This window comes from Argiope bruennichi, chromosome 5 (genome assembly GCF_947563725.1).
Source record: "Argiope bruennichi chromosome 5, qqArgBrue1.1, whole genome shotgun sequence".
NCBI lineage: Eukaryota > Metazoa > Arthropoda > Arachnida > Araneae > Araneidae > Argiope > Argiope bruennichi.
The window spans coordinates 120024733-120046533 of record NC_079155.1 but is presented as its reverse complement, the minus strand read 5'-3'; the positions used below and the strand labels follow the sequence as shown (position 1 = coordinate 120046533).

The 21801-nt window shown below is 26.8% G+C and overlaps 1 protein-coding gene across 5 annotated transcripts in view; it reads left to right on the top strand.

Annotated features, from left to right (window-relative positions):
* The window catches only part of LOC129969305 (cell adhesion molecule Dscam2-like), a 57353-nt gene that overhangs the window by 15140 nt on the left and 20412 nt on the right, over window positions 1-21801 (top strand). For 4 of the 5 annotated variants that reach the window (XM_056083818.1, XM_056083814.1, XM_056083817.1 and 1 more), the window contains exons 5-9: window positions 5713-5860; window positions 8882-9030; window positions 13940-14071; window positions 17886-18053; window positions 21037-21107. In XM_056083818.1, the coding sequence (XP_055939793.1) occupies window positions 5713-5860; window positions 8882-9030; window positions 13940-14071; window positions 17886-18053; window positions 21037-21107 (668 nt within the window). Of the gene's footprint in view, window positions 1-25; window positions 205-418; window positions 704-1552; window positions 1673-4397; window positions 4566-5712; window positions 5861-8881; window positions 9031-13939; window positions 14072-17885; window positions 18054-21036; window positions 21108-21801 lie in introns of those variants that run through there. The other variant, XM_056083815.1, reaches the window with a different exon arrangement.

The following is a 21801-nucleotide window of genomic DNA, read 5'->3' as shown; positions in this document are numbered from 1 at the left end:
GTAGTATTTTTCTCCATTATACAAAAGCGAAAACATGGCGTTCTTTCTAGCACTAGACCAGACGCGATAACATTGCTTTTACCGCATACATCGCTATGAAAATGTTCTTTAGTTGTTTTCACCGTTGAATCATGAAAGCATTACACATATTGCTCTTGTTTATGGGAATCCAGTATGGAAAAAGTGTGCAAGATCCATCAAACGGTAAGTAATCCAATATTTATTTATAAATGTAAAAATTTAGCATTAACCTGTGTTTATACAACTTTATCCATTACTTTACAAATTTAAAGTAACTATATTTACTTATTGCTTTCAAAATATAAATTATAAATTGAGGTTATTCTTTTTTTTCCTATGCTGCAAATAGCAATGTCATTAGTCACTTATTCCACTAATATTTGTTTCTATTTCTTAGATGCTCCTAAAGTACTTCCAATCGTTTTTCCCACAAATGTCAGAGTCGGATTACCAACGAAAGCCTTTTGTACAATAGAAAAAGGAAGTCGACCTCTTGAATTTACATGGACTTTTAATGGAAAAGTGGTGCATGATAGTGATCGTGCTGTTTTGATAGATATAAATGAAGATTATTCAGTTCTTAATATTAACCCTGTGTCGTCAAAACATACAGGAAATTATACTTGCAATGTTAAAAACTCCTTTGGAAAAGACAGCTTTACGGCGGCTCTAACTGTGCACGGTAAGTTTTTATGTCTTGATTTTGCAGTAATTTTAAAAATAAAATTCAATGTTTGTCTTTTACCACATAATCTTAATATCCATTCATGAAAACATTCTGAAAATCTGTTTTTAATAAGTTGATGGTTGCATTTGTTTTAAATTTTTACAATTCTTTATCCGTTATTTTTCTCTTAAAATATATTATAGTACGGTTAAAATACGGTAATGCACCATTTCATTATTACTAGCAACAATTTTGTTATGTGTAATGGACAAATTTCATTTTATAATTTCCATTTTAGTTTGAAGTATATAATTATATTGTGCGTTATTATTATAATTAAATGCAATGACCGCTAGATAAAATTTAAAATTTCCAAAAATAAAATTTAAAACGGATTTTTATTTTTAAAAATGTCATTATGAAATTCCAAATAAATGCTAAATAATAAAAATTAATTATTATCAAATTATAGAAATTATGTAAAATTGTATACAAATTTTTTATAAATTTTAAATGTGTATCTGTCATGCATTATGCATTAATAATGTTAGTTTAAAGTTACAGTTTCAATGGATCTTTACAAGATATTACAATTAGAAAAATTTCATTTTGATGCATTTAACAAATCAAAATTATTTAAATTTATTTGCGTTATTAACCGACGTAATTAGTGGAATCCATCATTACAGTATTTTATGTATTATTTTTCAAAAAAAAAAAATCTTTAAAGACTTTTTAAGCTTTTTTTATTTTTCCAATCCCAATAAAAAACTATCTTATCTAAGAATTGTCGCTAAAAAAAATATAATGTGCATGTTAAACTATGAAAAGCCGTATAACCGATTATGTTAAATATTTCAACAGAACCAACAACATGGGTCAAAGAGCCTGGAGATGTTGAAGTTTTGGAAGGTTCTTCCATAAACCTGCCATGCTTTGCTATGGGACTGCCAAAACCCACCATTAGATGGTATAAATATAATGGTAAACACATCAGAAATTGTTATCATAATACTAAATATGAATATTAAAAATAAATTTAGATGCAACATGCAGAATAGTAACATATATATTTATAAACAGCACTTATAATGCTGATCTATTTTTTTCTAATTCACCTTGAACATGTTGAGAATAAGAAATTTCAATAAAGTACTAGATAGCATTTCTGATTATTTTCACCTTGAACATGTTGAGACTAAGAAATTTCCATAAAGTAGATAGCATTTCTGATTATTTTCATGCACATTTTTAAAAGCAGGCTATTTATGAATATTAACATATTACTTACTCGGATATTTAGAAAGAAATTGATCTATTCAATTAATTTCTCAAATTGATTTACTCAATATATACCATTTGAACGGAATATTGCCATGAATCTGTTTATGAAAGAAATAGATTTCCTTAATTTTGAGGGGTGCAGGAATGATCCGTGAATTACATAAAAGAATTAATATAACAAAATTATGACCTTTAATTTTTTATTTTTTTATTTAGTGCCTTACATCTTTTTAGGTTCTGAAAAAAAATATAGTTCCAAAACGAATTGCCAATAGGAAACTTTATTAATACTGTTTCAACTAATCAAAAATGATATTTTATTTTTAAATACATTCTAACTCTTAATCTCCTTTCTTATTGTTTTTAAAAAACATCATTTTTTAGAATATTATGATACTGAGACAAAAATTGAGTTAGCTTTGATACATTAACTATACGAGTATCAAAGAAAACATTCTCAAAAAGGTTTTAGATTAATATTCTAGAATAAATAAATCCACTACTGCAGTATAATCTTTATGGTTTTTCATAGAAGCTATTGTTTTTTTTTGGAGGGTGGAAACCTATATTTAGCATGTAATAGTTAAATATTGTTTTATAATCTATATAAAATGTTATACGAGTAAAAAAACAAAAATATGCATTTTAATGAATACTTAATTTAATCGTGTTCATTTGTAAAAAAAGTCATGAAAATTAATTTTTATTATTAATGGAAATCAGTTTTAAACATTTAGATAAAGAATTAATTTTAAAATGCAGAAAGAAATAAAACTATTACAAATTTTTACTATTTTATGTTCGTAATATTTTATGTATTTGCAATAGTAATACTTCTATAAATATGATATTACGAAGTATAGAAAGCGCTAAATGTTAAATACTTTGAAAATCAAACTACATAAGTTCCAATTCCTTGTGACTTGAATTTAATACTGATAACCAAATTCTCAGTGGCATTAATAATACTCAACAACCCGCGCTCCAACGGTAGGAAAGACGACCGATCAATAAAGGGAACTTGTTTTTTACTCTCCTTTTCTACTGCTCCCAAATGATCATTATACCTATTCTACTGAGGTGAGCTTATCTCCTCATACTCAATGTAGTCAACTTCAAAATGATAAGAAAAATTTATAAACATTAAAAAATACATACTTATGCTTCATAATTTTTTTTCTCCTTAAATCAAAGAATCGATAAATAATTTACTGGTAAGAGCATGTAAAATCTTTAGAGTTTATAAAAAAATTGTATTGAGTTTATAAATTTAATACATTCCAGACGATTCACCGTGAATACATATAAAACAATTAATATGTATATATAAAGTAATATCGAGTTGTAACAATATTTCATTCATTTTATCTTATCATATCGATTTATCTTTTATATTAAGACCTATCTTCAAATTTTAGCTAATATTTTATTTCACTGGTTATATAAATATGACTTCATCATAATTTAAATTAAAAAAGACTTGTTTGCTATAAAAGTTAATTTCATTTATTCAAAATGTTTCTTCTGAGAAACTATTACATTTCTCCTTCGTTCGGGCAACAGATGAATTCCGCGAAGAAAAAAGTCCGATTGCTTAGATGCTATCCATTTATCAAGACAATATTCGGGATCTGAGAAACAAATAGTACTCTGAAGGAGCAATATCTGGTAAATACGGCGGATGGGACACTTCATCCCTGTAAAGGGATTCTAAAGTTTCTATCATTGGTTTGACAATGCATGGACGAGCATTGTCGTGTTGAAAAACAACATTGTTATGTTTTGTTTTTACAACAATGCTTATTCTGGACATTTCTCCTTGGATGTTTCATTCAAAATGATCAAATGTTACATGTATCATTCATCATCATCATCATTATAAAATGTTTCCCAATCTATATATATATATATATATATATATATATATATATATATATATATTAGATTTACTATGCATTTTGTTGTACGTATTGAAATCTTTATTCTTAAATCGCCGATAACCTTCTTTGCAATGTATATTTGATGATGCATACTATTCACAATGAATGTCCAGCAGCAGCCGATGTGTTTCTGCTGTAGTTTTCTTTGCAATGAAATTGTGTAACGTAACTTCTCACAAATGCTGCTTGATTGGTAATTGGAAATGGGCAATGTCATATTTATACATCCAATAATTAACAATCTGTTTTGTAAATGTAAAGATAATAAAAATTAATATTTATGTTTTATCAAAAGAAAGCCAATCAAAGTAATCTAAGAATGGCAAATTATAGCAGTGTCCTGTATTTATAAATATTTCTCCATAATGTAACCATCATATTCTTTTCCATTAAATGCATTGTTTTTATTTAAATTACAACTAGATTATATTATCATTATATTATATATTAAATTATTATATATTTTTTACTTAACCTTTTTTCAGATGGACATGAAAGTGCAAGAAATGTTAGTAAGACGAAGATAGAAGTAAAAGGTAATGGATCATTGTCCATTCCCAAAGTTTCCATAAACGATGCAGGAAAGTACGAATGTGAAGCTGAAAACGGTCTTGGCAGTCCCTTGAGAAAATTAATAGCTGTCTCCGTTAACGGTAAGGTGGTTATATGTCAAATGCGGTCTGGAACAACAGACTGTGGATAACAGGGCTATTCGATGATGGCTTTTATTTTCAATATATGAATGAAAATAAACAAATATTCTGTTTGCTGTCTGATATTATTTATAAAATTTATTTTCACTTAAACTACACGTGATTGAAATTCAATAAAAAAAAACGTGCGCATTTTTGTCTCACACATTATGTTTCCAAATATATCTGTATGGCAATACTACAAAAACCTGTTTTCACGATTGTGATTTTTACTTTTTTAGAATTGTATATTATCTTTATATTCCACAACAGAAAATCACTTTTCAATCATGAGTGTCCTTGATTGATATATATCTTTATATTTTATTTATCCTATTTAAACTTTTGATAAATACATTGTATTTTATGTGCATACTTAATTTTATTCTATATTTGCAGGCTTTTGAGAATTTTTTTTTAATTCGTTTTGTGTAATGATATTTTTTTCAATTATTTGTCAAAAATATATTGAAATGAAATGAAATTTTAATGCTGATATGTGTTTCTTTACAGATACTAATAAAAATGTTTTTTTTTTTTTGCTACGATTGCATTTTAAATATGTGCGATATTTTTATTTGATAGAGGTCTGTTAATGATTGGTCATTAATGCCAATATTATTACGTCCATAAGCGCCTTACATAGTGTCATTTGTAATATGTCTTCCAATTTGTTTATAATGATTTTTATTTGCAGGTATCTTTAATTATTTTCTATGTTACCAAACTCATTGTTACGATTATCTATAGAAAATTTTAATCTTGGTTTTTTTTAAACATACATTTTTAACTAATTTAACATGGTTTTTACTTCACAGAATTGAACCGATAAGAGAAAAAGTTGAATCTCAAAAAGTATTTCTTGACGTTATTTTATTGATGTACGATTTGATTTTCTGGTATCAATAGACAGTATGAGATTATAATTAGATAATATGACTGAAGAGTGGTTTGAAACTAAGTTCGATACACATAATGATATTGCATTATTTTCTACTCTGTTTTAATAGTTTGATTGAAACAGAGTAAAAATATACTGAGAGTTTTCTATTTTAGCCGTTATGAAAAAATAATGAATTCTTATTAAATGGATCTTTTTTTCTTATAGTTCCCGCAAGATTCGAAGAAAAATTTGCTGTAGTAAATGCTAAAAAAGGCGATAGTGCCAGACTAAAATGTGAAGCACTGGGTGATCAGCCGCTTGCTGTGACTTGGCAAAGAGATGAAACCACCATAAGCAAAAATGGAGATGAAAGGTACTTATGATACATATATATACGTTATAATTTTATTTATTAAAATGATTGAATTTCCATTAATAAATTTATTTAAATGCTTTTATATCAAAATAGTATTCTATATTTTTCCCATTTTCTTATTTAAAATATTTGATATTATTTTTATTTTTAGACTAAACAATCAATGTAAAATAATGCAGAATAAAAGCTTTACAAATATGCAAATATTTATGACAAATAATACATATGAAACTGGTGCAGTAAAAAATATTATTACTTTCTTACAGTTTTTGGATTAATTAATCAAATTATACTTATTTCTGATTTGCAAAATTTCAGATAAAGGGTAATTATATTCTCCAAACAAATTCTTAAACTATGTAGTATTTTGAAAAAAATAATAAATATTAGGAAAATGCTTTTTGCTTCCTTTTTTATTTAATAAAATTATGAACATATATATATATATATATATATATATATATATATGATAATAAGGAAAAATTATTATGTTTAATAACGAGATTATTTTTATTGAAATTTTTGTGTAAAATTTTAATATACTAGTAATTATTTTTCTGGCAAATAAATTTAATTTAAATAGCTTTATTTTTTAAAATAATTATTGTTACAATTAAAAATATATTCAAGCGACCAGTTTTAGAAATATAATAAAATATTTCAGAAATGTATAAATATTTTGTTGATTTTAATAAAACTAGAATACTTAAAAAAAATATAAAAAAGAGACTTTAAGACATCTAAATAGAAGGAAACATAAATCAAATCAGCCTACTCATCATTTTTGCGTTAGAATGCTCAAATGCATTTCGATATAAGGGTAACAAGTAATTCTCATGATACAACTGGTACATTTGACATCTGCTCAAACTTACAATATTCCTTAATTAAAGTTATTTTTTCTCTTGGTCCTTTTCATCATTCTTCTAGTATGTAATTTTACAGAACAAAATAAAGGTTGATTATGAAAGAAATTAAACCAAATAAAAATTCAAGTATATTATATTTTCTAAAAAGTTGATTTAATATAAAGAATATGAAAAAAGCGAAAAGTAAAATATTAAAAAAAAGGAAAATCAAGAGGCTATATTATTGTAATTTCCCAATTTTAAATTATTCTCCCTTTATTAAAATTATTCAAAAGAAATTTTCTTTAACCATTGCTCATTACTGGCGACAAACTTCCTGAATATTCATCATTTTGAAAACGTAAGCATTCTTTTCGCTTATTATTCAGTCCTTTTAGTATGAGATGTTTTTTTTTCTGCTTCAAGAGATAAATGAACGATCTGACCCACTGTGTCTGTTATTTAATATAATGCTATTCCACATTTTTTAATTATTTTTTTCGTTTGTTTGTTCGCGATTCATTACCGCTAAAATTATTTCTTTAAATATTTTCATTATTGATGTTTAAAATTTTTTGAAAAAATTGCGTAATGGTTAAATACTTGTTTGGGTTTCTTAAAAACTATTTTAAAATCACGCTTTTTTTGGTGAGGCAATTTCTCTTAATTGAACAACAAATGAATTTCGGATTAAATGCATAACATCAAAGAAAATGTTTAATTTATAAATTCAAAATTAAGTAGGTTTTCGAGAAATTCAAAAGGCAATGTATTCAATAAACTTGTTTCGCAGAACTTTGAGTCCAGCCGCAAGTTCTTATGTCGAAACTACAAAACTGAAAATACACAGACTATTTCTTTTCGTCTAATAAGCAGAGACGAAAAGAATCTAAAATAAGATATAATCTAGGTCTGTCTTTAAAACTGGAGCAAAAATGTTTCCATAAAAGCTTGATTCATATTAAGGAAGATATTTAAAATGGGATATTTTCACTTATCAAACAAGACCTCCTATTTCAATTTTTCCAAAATTACAAGAAAAATAAGATACTGAATTTTTCATTATCAGTACCGGTTATTCTTATATTTTTTCACATCTGGTACAAATATGGAGTAGAATTTTCATACTAAGTGCAGAAAAATCAGAATTATTCCTTATTTCGTTGTACAAAATATTCAGTTTTTTTTTTTTTTCAACTAGAGTAAATTTCAATATTTTTTGCATCTTTTATTACTTTCGTAAGCAATATTAGAATATTAATTACTTTTTTAAATGCAGTTTTATGCAGTTTGTTAATGACTAGATTGTAATTTAATTAATGTTTAGCAATTTCATCATTAAAAATATACTTTTTAAATCAGAAAATTTATGGCCTGAGCTAACATATTGGATAAGTTCTATAGCGAGCTATAAAATTAAAAAAATATATATTCAATTTTTGATGCAAATATGAGTCTTAAAAAATGGAATTCTCATATCCAAATAATATTTAATTCATTTCAAATAAATATAAAATGCATGCACTGTAAATGCATCCATTTATTTCAGTGTTATACATCTGTACAATATATTATAATAAATTGGATTTTCAAAACTAATTTGGCCATTCGATTGTTATTCAAACCAATTTTGATTCTTAAGTGCGCAGTTTTCAACATTTTTGGATTTGAAATCGAATTTTCTGATCACACAATAATGCTAGGCCTTTAAATGGTTTTCTTTAAATTTTGTACTGCTTTTAACATCTTTTTAGTTTTGAAATAATTAATATTAATTTATATTTGTCATTAGTTTTATGGTGTGCTTATTTTGAAATAAGATTTTATTCTTATATTAAAAGTGTTATCTTTATACATTATTATTCTAATAATTATATGTTCCACTTTCTTTCCGTTCTTTTGCCTGGTAATAATTTTGCAATTTTTTTTTTTATTTTGTATCTATAGGTTTAGAAGTGTAACTTAATTTAAATTTCTCATTTCTAAAAAAACAAATGCACTTTATAAATTTAAATTCCTTTATAAAATCTTAATTAATAAATGCAAGTCACTTTATCAAAAAAATAAAAAACGTATCCTATCTCGTTATAAACTCTAGTTACAACTTTTCTATTTTATATCAAATTTAAACTCTGGAATAATATCGATTTTAATTTTTTCTCCTTTCCAGGTACGAGATTTTCGAGACATTGGCTCCAAAAGGTGTCGTATCCGAATTGATCATTCGGACTACGGATCGCGACGATGGCGCCCTATACTCATGCGTCGCCGAGAACGAGTTCGGCAACGACCAGAGGAAGATTCGACTGCTCGTCATGGGTAAAATGAGATAGCTTTTACGCTTTTCGTTTTTCGCATGCATGCATCCGCCTGCGTCTTCAAAACCATCCATCATTCTTTTTCATAAACTCCGTTGCTAACTGTAAAAGGGACCATCCTCTCAATGCTCTTTTCAAAAACCTGATCTTACCTTCTTTTTCTAATAACACTTCAAAGATTGATTTCAATTCATATAAAAAAGCTTAAAATTTGCAAACACTTGATATATATATATATATATATATATATATATATATATATATATATATATATATATATATATATATATATATATATATATATATATATATATATATATGCTACTTCGTGATGACAAATCTTCCAAACCATGCAAACTTTTGGGTATTTGACCTGCGATTTAACCTGCACGCTGTATATACATGATTTATCTATTTTTGAAACCAATAACGCTTGAATTTCATCACAGAACCATCGTGATCATTTCCTTCATAAAAGCAAACTGTCAATTTTCTTACTAAAATTATATAAACTAAAATACTTAAAAATAAATTGTAAAATCAGCTTACATCTAGATTTTTCGTTTAAAACTTCAGCTTTCCTGTCTTTACTTGGAAACACATCAAAGGTTGCTTATTATTCATGTCAAAATAATATAAAATTAGGTGAATCGGTCTCTCCGAACCTATCTATCATTATAACAAATAAACATATTATTGCCGTCTCTCTAGCAGAAAACCTGGAGCTTGAGTAAGATCGTGAACGCTCCATGTACTCAGATTTTTATTTTCAGTGTCCCACACATGACCATTTCGTGCTTTATAATATAGTTAGGAAAGTATTTGGATGTCTTTTTCCAATTTTGATACAGAACAATAATTTCATTATTAAGATCTGATACCAAATTTCATTTAATGAAGTCATTCAATTTTTGATTACGCTTAAATGCAAGCAAATGCGTGGATCGATAGGTGGGCAGCTTTTGACAACTTTTGTTCATAATTTAATGCGGATCTACCCTTTACATCTAAACCTATATACCAAATTTTATCAATTTTAATTTTGTAATTATCATATTCACTCGCTCTCAAACAAATAAATTCCTGTGAATGGATTTCTTTCAAAATTTGAAAGGAAACTACAAATTTGAAGTTAAAATTACATGCTAAATTACATCTTTCTAGCTGAAAGCCTTTTTGAGATATTTCGTTTATAAAGAAACAAGCATAATTTAGTAAATGCGTTTTTGATTCTGGGGTGTTTCAAATGTGGAGATCTGACAGAATTTTTACAATACTTTTTCTTTGTAAGCTTCGTATTCGAGAAAGTAAAAACTGAACGCGTATCCGCTGGATGAATCTTACTTTCGGTTTCTATTATTTATTTATAATCTTATTCTTATTATAGCTTATAGAAAAGATATAAAATAACCTATAATTTCTTTTTTTTAATAATGCATATTTCATTATGTCCTATTCAGTAAAAGTCAAAATATTGAGGTATTTGTTTTCTCATGTTAAATAATCCTTCTTAACCATTCTTGTTTGAACATATGTATAGATTTTTTTTTTTCAAATACCACTAATTTTTAAAAATCATATCTTATTTGTTGTATCCAATTTTTTGATCTTATCAGAAATGTAACTGTTTGTACTAAAATATTTTAGTCCACAGCGCTTAATAAAGAGTATTGATGCATTACACATTGATACCTGCTCAGTATTCTTTCTATTACATGAGCAAAAAATTCAGTGTACAACGTGAGAACAAAAATTTTACTGCTGTTTACAAATAAGACTAAAATTAATAATTACTCCAAGCCATTTTACAGTCAAATTTATATTAACGCATTCTATTTCTTTTTTTACACAAATTATCATGCGAACAAAAATAATTATTGTATTTAAAATATAATAATAGAGCAAAATTTAGTTCATGCACCTGAACTTATTAGCATTAAACTCGCGAACACTGTTCAGGTTCATTGGTTACAATACATGCCTGATGGTATAAAATCTATGAAATACTGTTAATTAATTAATACTATGATATATTCAATTTATTTATATGTATATGCTATCTGATATTTCAAATCTTTGTATCCAGAAAGTTTCAAACTTTATATCCAAAATCCAAAATTTATAGTGTTTGCAACAACTAGAATAAGATTTTTTATATTTTTAAAGTTCTAACTCATAAGTTCCAAATTTTTTTTATGTGAAAAAAACACTTCTTATTCCTTATTGCAGAAATAAATGGATTAGAATGGTATTGATCGTACATTTAAAATTCTAAAAATTCGCTTTTAAAAATAAAATTGTTCTTGTTGAAGTATGATTAGATACCTAATATTGATTTTAAAATGTGAAAGTATCTAATAAATTGGACTCAATAATTTAAAAAAACTTACAGATTTATTTAAATTGCATCATTTCAAAATATTTCTTTACTTTGAAATTTTTGAAAGTAATACAAAATGGAAAAATATTTTTTACGACTTTTTTTATAATTTTTTAAATACGTTTTTTATAACTTTTAAAATTTTTACAATATTTTTATAACTTTTTAAAATCTTTGTCAGAAAACATTTAATAATTTTTTTTTCTTACATCCCAAAGTATTCATATTTTTACAATAAAAATTACGTTGATGATTCCTAGCAATTACTATCAGTTACACTGAAATGTTAAAAAAGGAGTACTGCAGTTATATTTTGCTTAAAAAATAATCATAATTTGCGTGATGTGTGATTTTTGATATTATTGAAATAACAACATCAGGACTAAAGTGATTTCAATTACCATCTAAGTATTTTTAGACAGATTAATTTAAAACCCTTGAAATAAATTAAATTGCATCGTATTCCAGATGAACTTCTGTTTGAAGAATTATATTTACTACAAAATAATATGTAGTGAAAGTAATAAAGTAAGTACAGTACAGTAACGCAGTAAGCATAGTGTAAACGTTCAAAATAAAAAAGTCCAAATACGTTCTTTAAGCCTCACTTGGATACAAAATGTCTAGCTGCATTAAGCTGCAAGTGTATAACTTAATACTGTCAGACAGTTCGAATTATTTCCGTTACAATCTTAACAAGGGACATTAGCCTCAGTTGCCAAGACCTTCACTTCGACCTCAGTTAAGGCATCACATACATTAAATTAAAGCAGCAATTTTCTAGAGCAGGGGCCAGCAAACTTTTGCTGTTTCTGTCTGATGGCTCTGGATAAAAATTAGTATAAAATCATTGTAATTCTGTTAATAAAATTTTTAAAGGCTATTAACAACATTATCGCGATTTAGTTTATAAGTCTTGAAAAATTTTCAGATGGTACAAAGAGTAGCTTCGCGTATTGTAAATAAAGACTTTCTTTTAAGTAGAAAAATCATTTCATTTCCTTTTTTTTTTTTTTTAACATCATGACTTTACTGTCATGTATGCCATTTTATTTCTTGGGAAAAATTTCATAGTACGATAGTACAAATTCATATAAAAAAATGGAAGAAAAATTATTTTTTGTACACTGAAAAAATATTAAAATTTAATTTCTGTTTTCTAAATTAATTAACTTCTTTGCGAGTAGTTTTTCTTATGATTAAATCTGTATTAATGTTTACAAAAATTATTAATGAAGATATACTTTTGTCTATGCTAAGGCGATGAAAATTTTGATGTAATGAAATATTGATTTCAGATTTTGAACATCAACTTTGCACAAATTTATCTGGCATTACGAATTATGGCAATCTAAAGAGTTTGTGCCGCATTAGATAATGACTAATTGCAATCTAAAAGAGTATGTACGGAAAAATTTGAGGAATTGTACGGAATGTTCAATATATAGGTCTTTTTATAATTATAAAGTATGATTATCAAGAGTTTTTATTCAAAAAATTTCTTTCTTAATCATTTATTTTTGCTTATATAGTCAGATAGTCCTTTTATTGAAGTCAAATAAGCTTAATTCCGTTAATTTCGTTCTATTTTTAGGTATACATTTTGCATAAACAACAAATCAAATAATTCTTGATATAACGATATCAATTAACTTCTATTAGTTAAACTAACTCGCTTGATGATATCTAAAAAAATTATGCTAGTTTTGTACTAAAAAATTTGTAATACATTATTAATTTTTTTTTCCTACAAAATTATTGATAAACAGTCTTAATTTTAAATCGAACATATTCAAACATTATTTTCAATACAATAGCATAACCAAATATCTTAATACGTCAAAGAAATTTCTAGTATGTAATAAATGCATTATGCTATTTATTAAGAAGCATGCATTAAGACGGAATATTGTGATATCCTAATTTATATTGGTATTTAAGTATTAGCTTCCAGACTGGTGATATTATATTGAATTTTTCACATATTTAACCTTTTTAATTCACCTTAAAATCTATGATAGAAGTAATGACTATATGTAAGGTAAATTATCTGAAATTATCATATTTCTGTTTAATAATATAAGCTCGAGCTTGAACAATATTTAATGTGACACTTTAATTTTGGAGTTTCAAAAATACAATTTTTTACTTATGAAAATAGGAATAAATTAATTTTGGGAATAAATTAATCAAAATAGGAATAAATTAATCAAATCATGTTAAACTTAAGATTCTAATTTGATGAAAACGCAAAAATAGTTGTTTAAATTCTTTCAGTTTTTTTTTTTTTTTTCCAGATTGGAAAATTTTGTGCAAGTAAATATTATTTTTATGTGTGATGCCAAAAATAATTTGAGAAAGGATAAAAATGCAGCGTGTTCTATGTTTTTTATTTTGTAGAGTATTATAATTATATTCCGTACTAAAGTAAATATATTCTTAATCGAATTTTAAACAGAGAAATCACTATCCTTTCAGAGTGCTAAATTTAAAGACTTTATTTATTTAATTATTTATTTTTTTTCTTTAGAGGTGCCAGCACCTCCTCTTGATGTGAAGATCAGGGAAATCTGGAGTCGAAGTGCCAGTGTGTCTTGGGCACCGCCATACAGTGGCAATTCCCCTATTACCAAATATATTGTACAGTATTGGAGAGACATTGGTAAGAGCACAAATGCTTCTTTTAAATTTAATCACAACTGCTTTTCGGTTTCGCATGTATCATGCACTCTAAAATTCCTTTTTCGCATCAGTTGGTTGCACAATAATAAAGATTTAATAAGCAAATAAGAAACAAATTAAAGTATTTTGTTTTTACTAGTAATAAAGAAAATGTGTTTATACTTATTGAAGCCCAAGTTTATTCGTGGTTTAGAACTGTCAAATTAGGAAAACATGTGCTTTAAAAGATAAAAATGTGCAAATTATTTTTGAATTTTTTATTAATTAAAAAATTAAACAAGATTTTGCAAAATTTCTTGTGATAACTTTTAACAATATTATTCTATAAATAAATTTCACACTATTTTTAAATTTAAAAGAATATCTCTTTAATGATATCAATGTAATTGCCGCATAAATTTTTATTTAATTTTATCAATGCTTTAAAAATTATTTATACATACTTCTTAACAGCATTTTTCATTATTGCAATGTAATTCAAACCGTTTCGATTGTTCCCTTTAAATAATTTATAGCATGTATTTGTTACAGTAATAAAAGACGAAAAATAAAGTTTGTGCTAATCTTTTCATATTTTTTAGTGATATCAGAATGAATTTTTACTCATTAATTTAATTGTATTCAGTTTTTTTACGGAATATAAATGCATTAATTTTTAAAATATTAAATATAATAGGTGCTAAACTGTATGTTGAATGATAATACATGTTTTACTTTAATTTTTATCAGCAAATTTCAATAGAGCTAACATACTGTTAGACGTACTCACATAATTCACGTCAGTTTCACTGTACTAATTTAATGTTAGCATCGCACTAGAAGTATCAAAATAAAGTTATTGCTACACATAAGACAATGTGCAGCTAGATGTAAAATAATGTAGGCAGTTACAATTTCCACGTAATTTTGATTTATGACACCATTAAAAAGATTCATACCCATGATGAGCAGAACAATGTAAGGCAACTAAAGTAATACTACTTTAATTTCCATTTCCTCATTGAAGGAAGTTTTAAGATATTGAAGGAACCATGAATTTCTAATAATGCATAAAAAATCTAATTGAAATGTAGCATGACGTCTATTCTACACGAAAGATCTGGCCGTCAAAAGCGTCTACTAAAAATATTTGTGCTATTGCTTTCCTACTTTATTTAATAAATTTATTCACTTCTGTATTTTTGTTAAGATTAATTAAAATTTTGCAACGATAAAATAAACTCGTTGCCTTAGGAATCAATGTAAGGCAAACATAACTGAAGCATTAATGTTTTTATAATTACACATTTTTCTAGAAAAACACAAAAATGAAAATATAATGTAATAAAATAATTTCATTTTCTTTACTTTGGATTAAATTTTTCAAATGAAAATAATAATTTTCTTTATTCTGTTTGCTTTGTATTAATTAGAACCAAACATATGCTTAAAATATTATAATGAATTCTATAGCCTGACAATGATGCTAATCTCAAAATATTTATTATTAATTCTTAAAGGATTTAAGAAATAAATATACATTGCATATCTATTATTTGCTAAAACTCCTCTTTCAGCACGAGGAACTATAGTTCCAGATCGTTTATTTTTATTGAAATAGGGGGGGGGGGGGAATTAAAACAATATATTTTGTTTTGCATTTCTTTTATTATATGGAAGCATTTTTTAGATAAAAAATCTGTATATATGAAATTAATGTAAGTAAAATTATTCGTTGTTAAAAAAGGCATTTCTGTAAACTGGCAAATGTTAAAAGTTATAAGTTATTAAACAACAGATTCAATATGTTCGTGTTCGTAACTGCTCTAGACTAAAGATATATTTAAACATAGGAATATCGTAATGTTTAAACATGGCTTCTTCAAAAAGATCAAAAAAGTTCTGCTGTCATATATAATGTACTTCTACTTATAAATTATTAAAGTGAATAAAATAAAAGTAATTCAATGCCATTTAACAAATCATCAAGAATTGAAATAAAAAAAATTAAACTTTCTCAGAAGCAAAAGCAACTTCTTTTTTCTACACTTGCCGGATTTTCAGGTCTCAAACCGGCGAATCCGGAAATCGAAATAACAAAATTGCAGCAGCAACATCTTAATAAAAAAAAAAGTACCAACAGGAAAAGTCCTTTCATTCCCTCTCATCAACTGGACTGCGTCGAGCACCTTTCGTTCGGCTGCTCCTCTTGGCTCAGTGCCAAAAGCGCAAACAATGACGTCACTCACATGACGTCATTCACTCACTGGGGAGTTGAATTGTCCGAGAGAGTGTGTGTGTGTGTGAGCACGTGCGTCACGGCTCAGTAAACGATAAAGAAGAAAAAGCAACTTCCAAGGAGAATAAAGAGTTTTTCCTGAAAAGAAAAATCCCTCAGCTTTTTATTTTATTCAGAAAATAGTAAGAGGATTTCGAAATATAGTAAGAAGGTTCGATTTGTGTTTCAAAATATACTCACAGTCAATAGCGATAAGAATTAATACTGAAAATTAATTTATTAAAAGCACTTGGGAAGTGAACAAAAATTCTTTTATACTAGCAGAATTTAATTGCATTTACACGTATAAATAAAAAGTTCTTCCTGAAAAAAAATCCCGGAGTTTTTTTTTTTTTTTATTTTATTCAGAAAATATTCTAAGAGGATTTGGAAATATAGAAAGAGCGTACGATTTGTCTTTCAAGCATGCATACACAGTCAATGACGATAAAAATTAGTATTGAAAATTAATTTATTAAAAGAAATTGACAAATGAAAAAAAAATATTTTACACTAGCAGAATTTAAATGCATTCAGCATAATTTCATTTCAAATGTGTAAACATGTTGCAGTTTTTTTTATGGAATTGTTAACTATTTTTAAATAAAATTTCCCTTTTTCTATTAATTAGTTTTAATAAGTCTGACTTCTATGTATTTAATTCAAAAAAAATTATAATAATGCAATTTATTATTTAAAATGCATGCTATCTTTTTAGAAAAAAATTGTCTAAAACGTTTGTACTTGGCTACGCTCGAAATTTTGATGAAAGTGCAACACAGAATTACTGTTGAATGAATTTGAAACGCGCATTTCTATTGCCTGATTAGGGTGATACTTCTCTCTGTACAATCCAATATTTTCCCATTCTTTCAGCATATTTCGCTAGAAGGTTGTTGCTTTGTTGAGACGATTCTTTTTCTCTGAATCGGCAGCTTTTCGCTGTAAACAGAATGCAATTCCTTAAACTTTTCGGTAGTTCTATTTATATTCTTCCACCAATTCGTCAATGTGGTTTCTCTCTATTCATCTCTAGCCTCATAACATTGGCCAAAAATACAATCTCAATAGCATCCACAGGCACTTCTCCAATACTTCAGAGTCGAGGGCGACAACGCTATCAGGCCAAAACTTCTTACATGCAGAATAAGGGTTCTCTTGAAACAAAATCACAACACAAACAAACAGAGACTAATCCAGATAGTGATGCTATTGGATTAGCTCGCCATTCATTTTGCGAAACATCACTCGTAACTTTTTTACATTTTGTTTTAGTCGTTGTGGGAATTATGAGAGGTGTTCATTAAGCGAGGTTTGACTATATATAGCGCATTAACATCACTTTCTTAATCGGTTCATTAAATTCCTACAGTGTATTTGGTGTTATTTCACTGTTCGAGATTTATTTCCAATATATCTACACTTAGATTTGTTTTATATTGTGTTCGAACCATAAATACTACAGATCAGAATGCATTTATTTTACTCTGCATAGTTGTATGCTCTAATATATTTTGAATATTTTCTGTGTTTGCAGGCGGTGCTTCTCACCGTCTCCTGGAGATATCCGCACCCAGTTCTCAATCCTCGGCGCTTCTGAAGGACCTACAACCAGGTACCTCGTACGTGCTCAAGGTGGTTGCCGAGAATGCTGTGGGGAGAGGGGAGCCGTCCGATGGTGTGTTCTTTAGAACTGGCGAAGAAGGTAAGAAAATAGATTTATTCGTTTCAGATTTGATTCTTATGCCATGAAAAAAATAATTCACTGATGTGTTACATCCTATTTAAATGCCATTTTTGTATGCTTATAAAGGTGAAATCGGTGAAAACTATCTATTTTAAAAAGTATAAATTATGCACTTTTTTTACTGCATTCGAAATACATCGCATTCATGATACAGGTTGACATGAAAAGTATACATATTGTAATTCACATAATATTTATAAATTCATTAGTTCTCAAAACTCAGTTTTTTATTTTTTTTATCAGAACTGATTTAGTTGTCATGATTTTATTCAAAATGAATCCAAAGTTGTTGTTACTTTTTCTGACACTGTGTTTTTGTACTTGTGGACCTGACTTGACAGGAAAAATCACACACGGATCAAAAATTATCAATAGCATGTATCAAAAGAAAAAAAAAAGTGAATTCTCAAAACCATGGCTACCAAAAATTTGTCTTACCCTAAATTGGATAGGTACCATTATAATACTCCGGTTGTAAAAGTTTTAAACATTTAAATGATGTGTAGTAAAAACAATTCAAATTAATTTGGAAAGGTATCGAGTTCCTTGTTTTAGTATTATATAATACATTTTATCTTTATTGAAAAGGCGGGGGGGGGGGTGAAGCGGTCTTTTCTAATACTTGATTTTTCTACTGAATAACTCTTGACAAAATACATGACATAACTAATAGCCATTTTTAACAGAACAAGATTTCATCGATACTCACAACAAAATAAAAGGAAATTATTTTAAAATGATTTACAGGAGACCTAATATGCATTTGTGTTACATACGGAAGAAGAAAAAAGCTTCTTTGAAAAGCACTTAACAACAATATTGCAAATTTATCAAAGCATTACAAATACAGCGCACTATTTTTTAAAAGCGACATTAATTAATTATTATTATTATGGAAATTTAAATACATAGCTTTTAAAACATTGCAAGAAGTATATTTTTAAACATATATAAAATTAAAAATCTGAATGCAATATTCATTTATAAAATTAACTAAAAAGAATTAACTAATAAAATTAACTAAATTAACTAAAAAGTAATTAACTAATAAAATTAACTAAATTAACTAAAAAGTAATTAACTAATAAAATTAACTAAATTAACTAAAAAGTAACACTTTTGTATATTAAACTTTCTTTTCTGAAAAGTTTTAAGAAAATTTTTTGGATGATTAATTTTTTGGAATCAAAGTTTTGTATCTCAGTTCTCATGAGCAAAATAAATAAATAAATAAAAAGAAAGACGGAAGAAAAAAAGAAACAGCCAATTTATAAAGAATGTACCTTCCTTGTCAAATTCAATTAAGAGTGGCCTGATATCTAGTTTTGAAACCACAAAAACCACATATAGGCTAATGAAATAAATGAAATTATACGATAGATTTTGCTCACTAATGAAATGAATTAAATTACCAATTTTTTTTTAAAAAAAAATAGATCATTGCCAAGAAACGAATATACTTATTTTGCATCAACCTTAATTACTTTTGACAAAGCACAAGGCTATCGTTCAATAAGTATGAAAATTCACATCTAAAAAATAATTCGATGCAGTAATTACAGTAATCGTTGTTGAGCGATTCTTAGAAGCGTGTGATAAGTTGCGAGGTTAAAAATTGCTACTAACTGGATGACTAAGTGCGGTTGATACTTTTGCCATAAAATTTAGAAGAGATAATTGTTTGGAAGACAGCGCACATAAAGAGTGCGGTGATATTTACTTGCCTCCGAATGAAAGATACTTGGAAGCATATGCTCCAAGTATCACCATGAACGATGATTTCATCATAATTCATGAGTTTCATATAAATAATTCAAAAATACTACATCATTATAATAAAAATTGAAAAAAAATTTAATATCTTTTTCCATGAATGAAAGAAATTCTTGTTTACTCCATCATATTTCTTCCCATAGAAATTCATAATTCACAATCAGTTTTTTTCGAATTCATAAAGCAGGTGAATAGAATTATATTTTTTAAGCAATCAAACGTGATTTAATTTTTTAATAGAGTGCTGTTTTTATCTGTTTATGTTAAAAGAACCAGAATTGATTGTAACGATTTTTTTCACATCTCTCCTCTGAGTTTTTAATTTGATAATAAGTATATCTACATAAATATATATGTTTCGTATGTTTATACTCATTTATTTCAATCAAGTAAAATATATCCTTCATTTTAATAGCGACAAATGGTAGATAAAACCAAAAATATTATGGAATTTAACAATTTTTTTTTCAAAAATTGAAAATAATCCTTTATTATAATTGAAAGCAAAAATTATAAATAATAGGATATTTGGTTGTATATTGTTAATACAATTAATCATTCATATTATTTTTCCATTTTATTAATAGATAAATTTTTCAGCAAATCATGTGGTATGATCAAAGTATAATATGGATAACACAGTTAAATCAATGGTTATGCTTAATATATCAATTTATTAATCAAAGTTAAGATGCAACAAATGCAAATAAAGTGGAAATCATTACTTGAAAAGAAAGTAAAAAGATCTTTTTAATCAAACTCAAATTTACGAAAGTACCTGCAGTTTCATGATAGAATCTCGCAACTATCGCCATATTCATGTTCTTCATGAAAGTTAAATCTGTCGATAAAATATCCTTTCGATTTTTAAGTATGGAAGCTTAGAGACGAAAGGGCTACATCAAATGTCGTTGTTGTCCAAAATTCAAATTTGTGAAATTCTTATTATAGGAGTCCTCGCTTAGTTTTAAAACAAGCCTTTAATCTAACTAAAATTGAAATTACTGTAACTGAACATATTCTTAAAACAAAAAAATAATGAGACAATGTTAAAAATATTTTTTTGTTTGAATTAAATGTGAGAAATTTTGAAAAAAATTATGAATGAATTATTAAAATGAACCAATTTATTTATTCCTTTATTATAATATATTATGTATAAATGCAGAGCCAAGTGAACCTCCTACTGATATCAATGCAGAGCCAAGGGGATCCTCTACAATCCGAGTGTCATGGAAGGTATAAGAATTCGTTTCCTTTGTCAATATTAGTTTTATTTTAAAAGTACAGTACACTCCAAAGCATCCGGTTCGCGACTAGCCGGCTTCCGTACTATCATGCCTAGTTTTCTTTTATTACATTTAAATGAGGAAGACAAGGCGTTGCATTGGCAACGTTGCCAAGGCACTAGAAGTGGGTGTTTGCTACGATCCTCCTATGTGTCATGCGCAAAATGCAAGCTGTGACAGGAAAAGAGCAGCGTTCTGCTCGTTGTTCATTGTCATTTATTAGGATCATTTTCAAAAACTAAAAACTGTAACTTATCTTAGTGTTACCTTTTCGCGTCTGTGTAATCATTTATCTGTGAAAAATAAAACCAGTTTGAGTCAATTTTCTTCAGAATTAGGCCTACAATTTATATTGTTGTTTTGTTTATGTTTCCTCCATTTAAGTTTGGCACTAAGGAATTTATGTTAAAATGAACTATTTAGATTCTTTAAGTTACTTTTTCTCTAATAAATTCTTGAAACGTGCAGGGAAGTATATAAACATATAGAAACTACCATAAGTCTTCTATTTTAACTCGACGCTTTACCGGCAACTGTTTCTATGATTCACCGGGCCACGGCCACATTCACATTCTATATGACTTGTGATAAATGGAGGACTTAGTACTCAATAGGAAGTGTGAAAATATGTTTCATAACAGTGA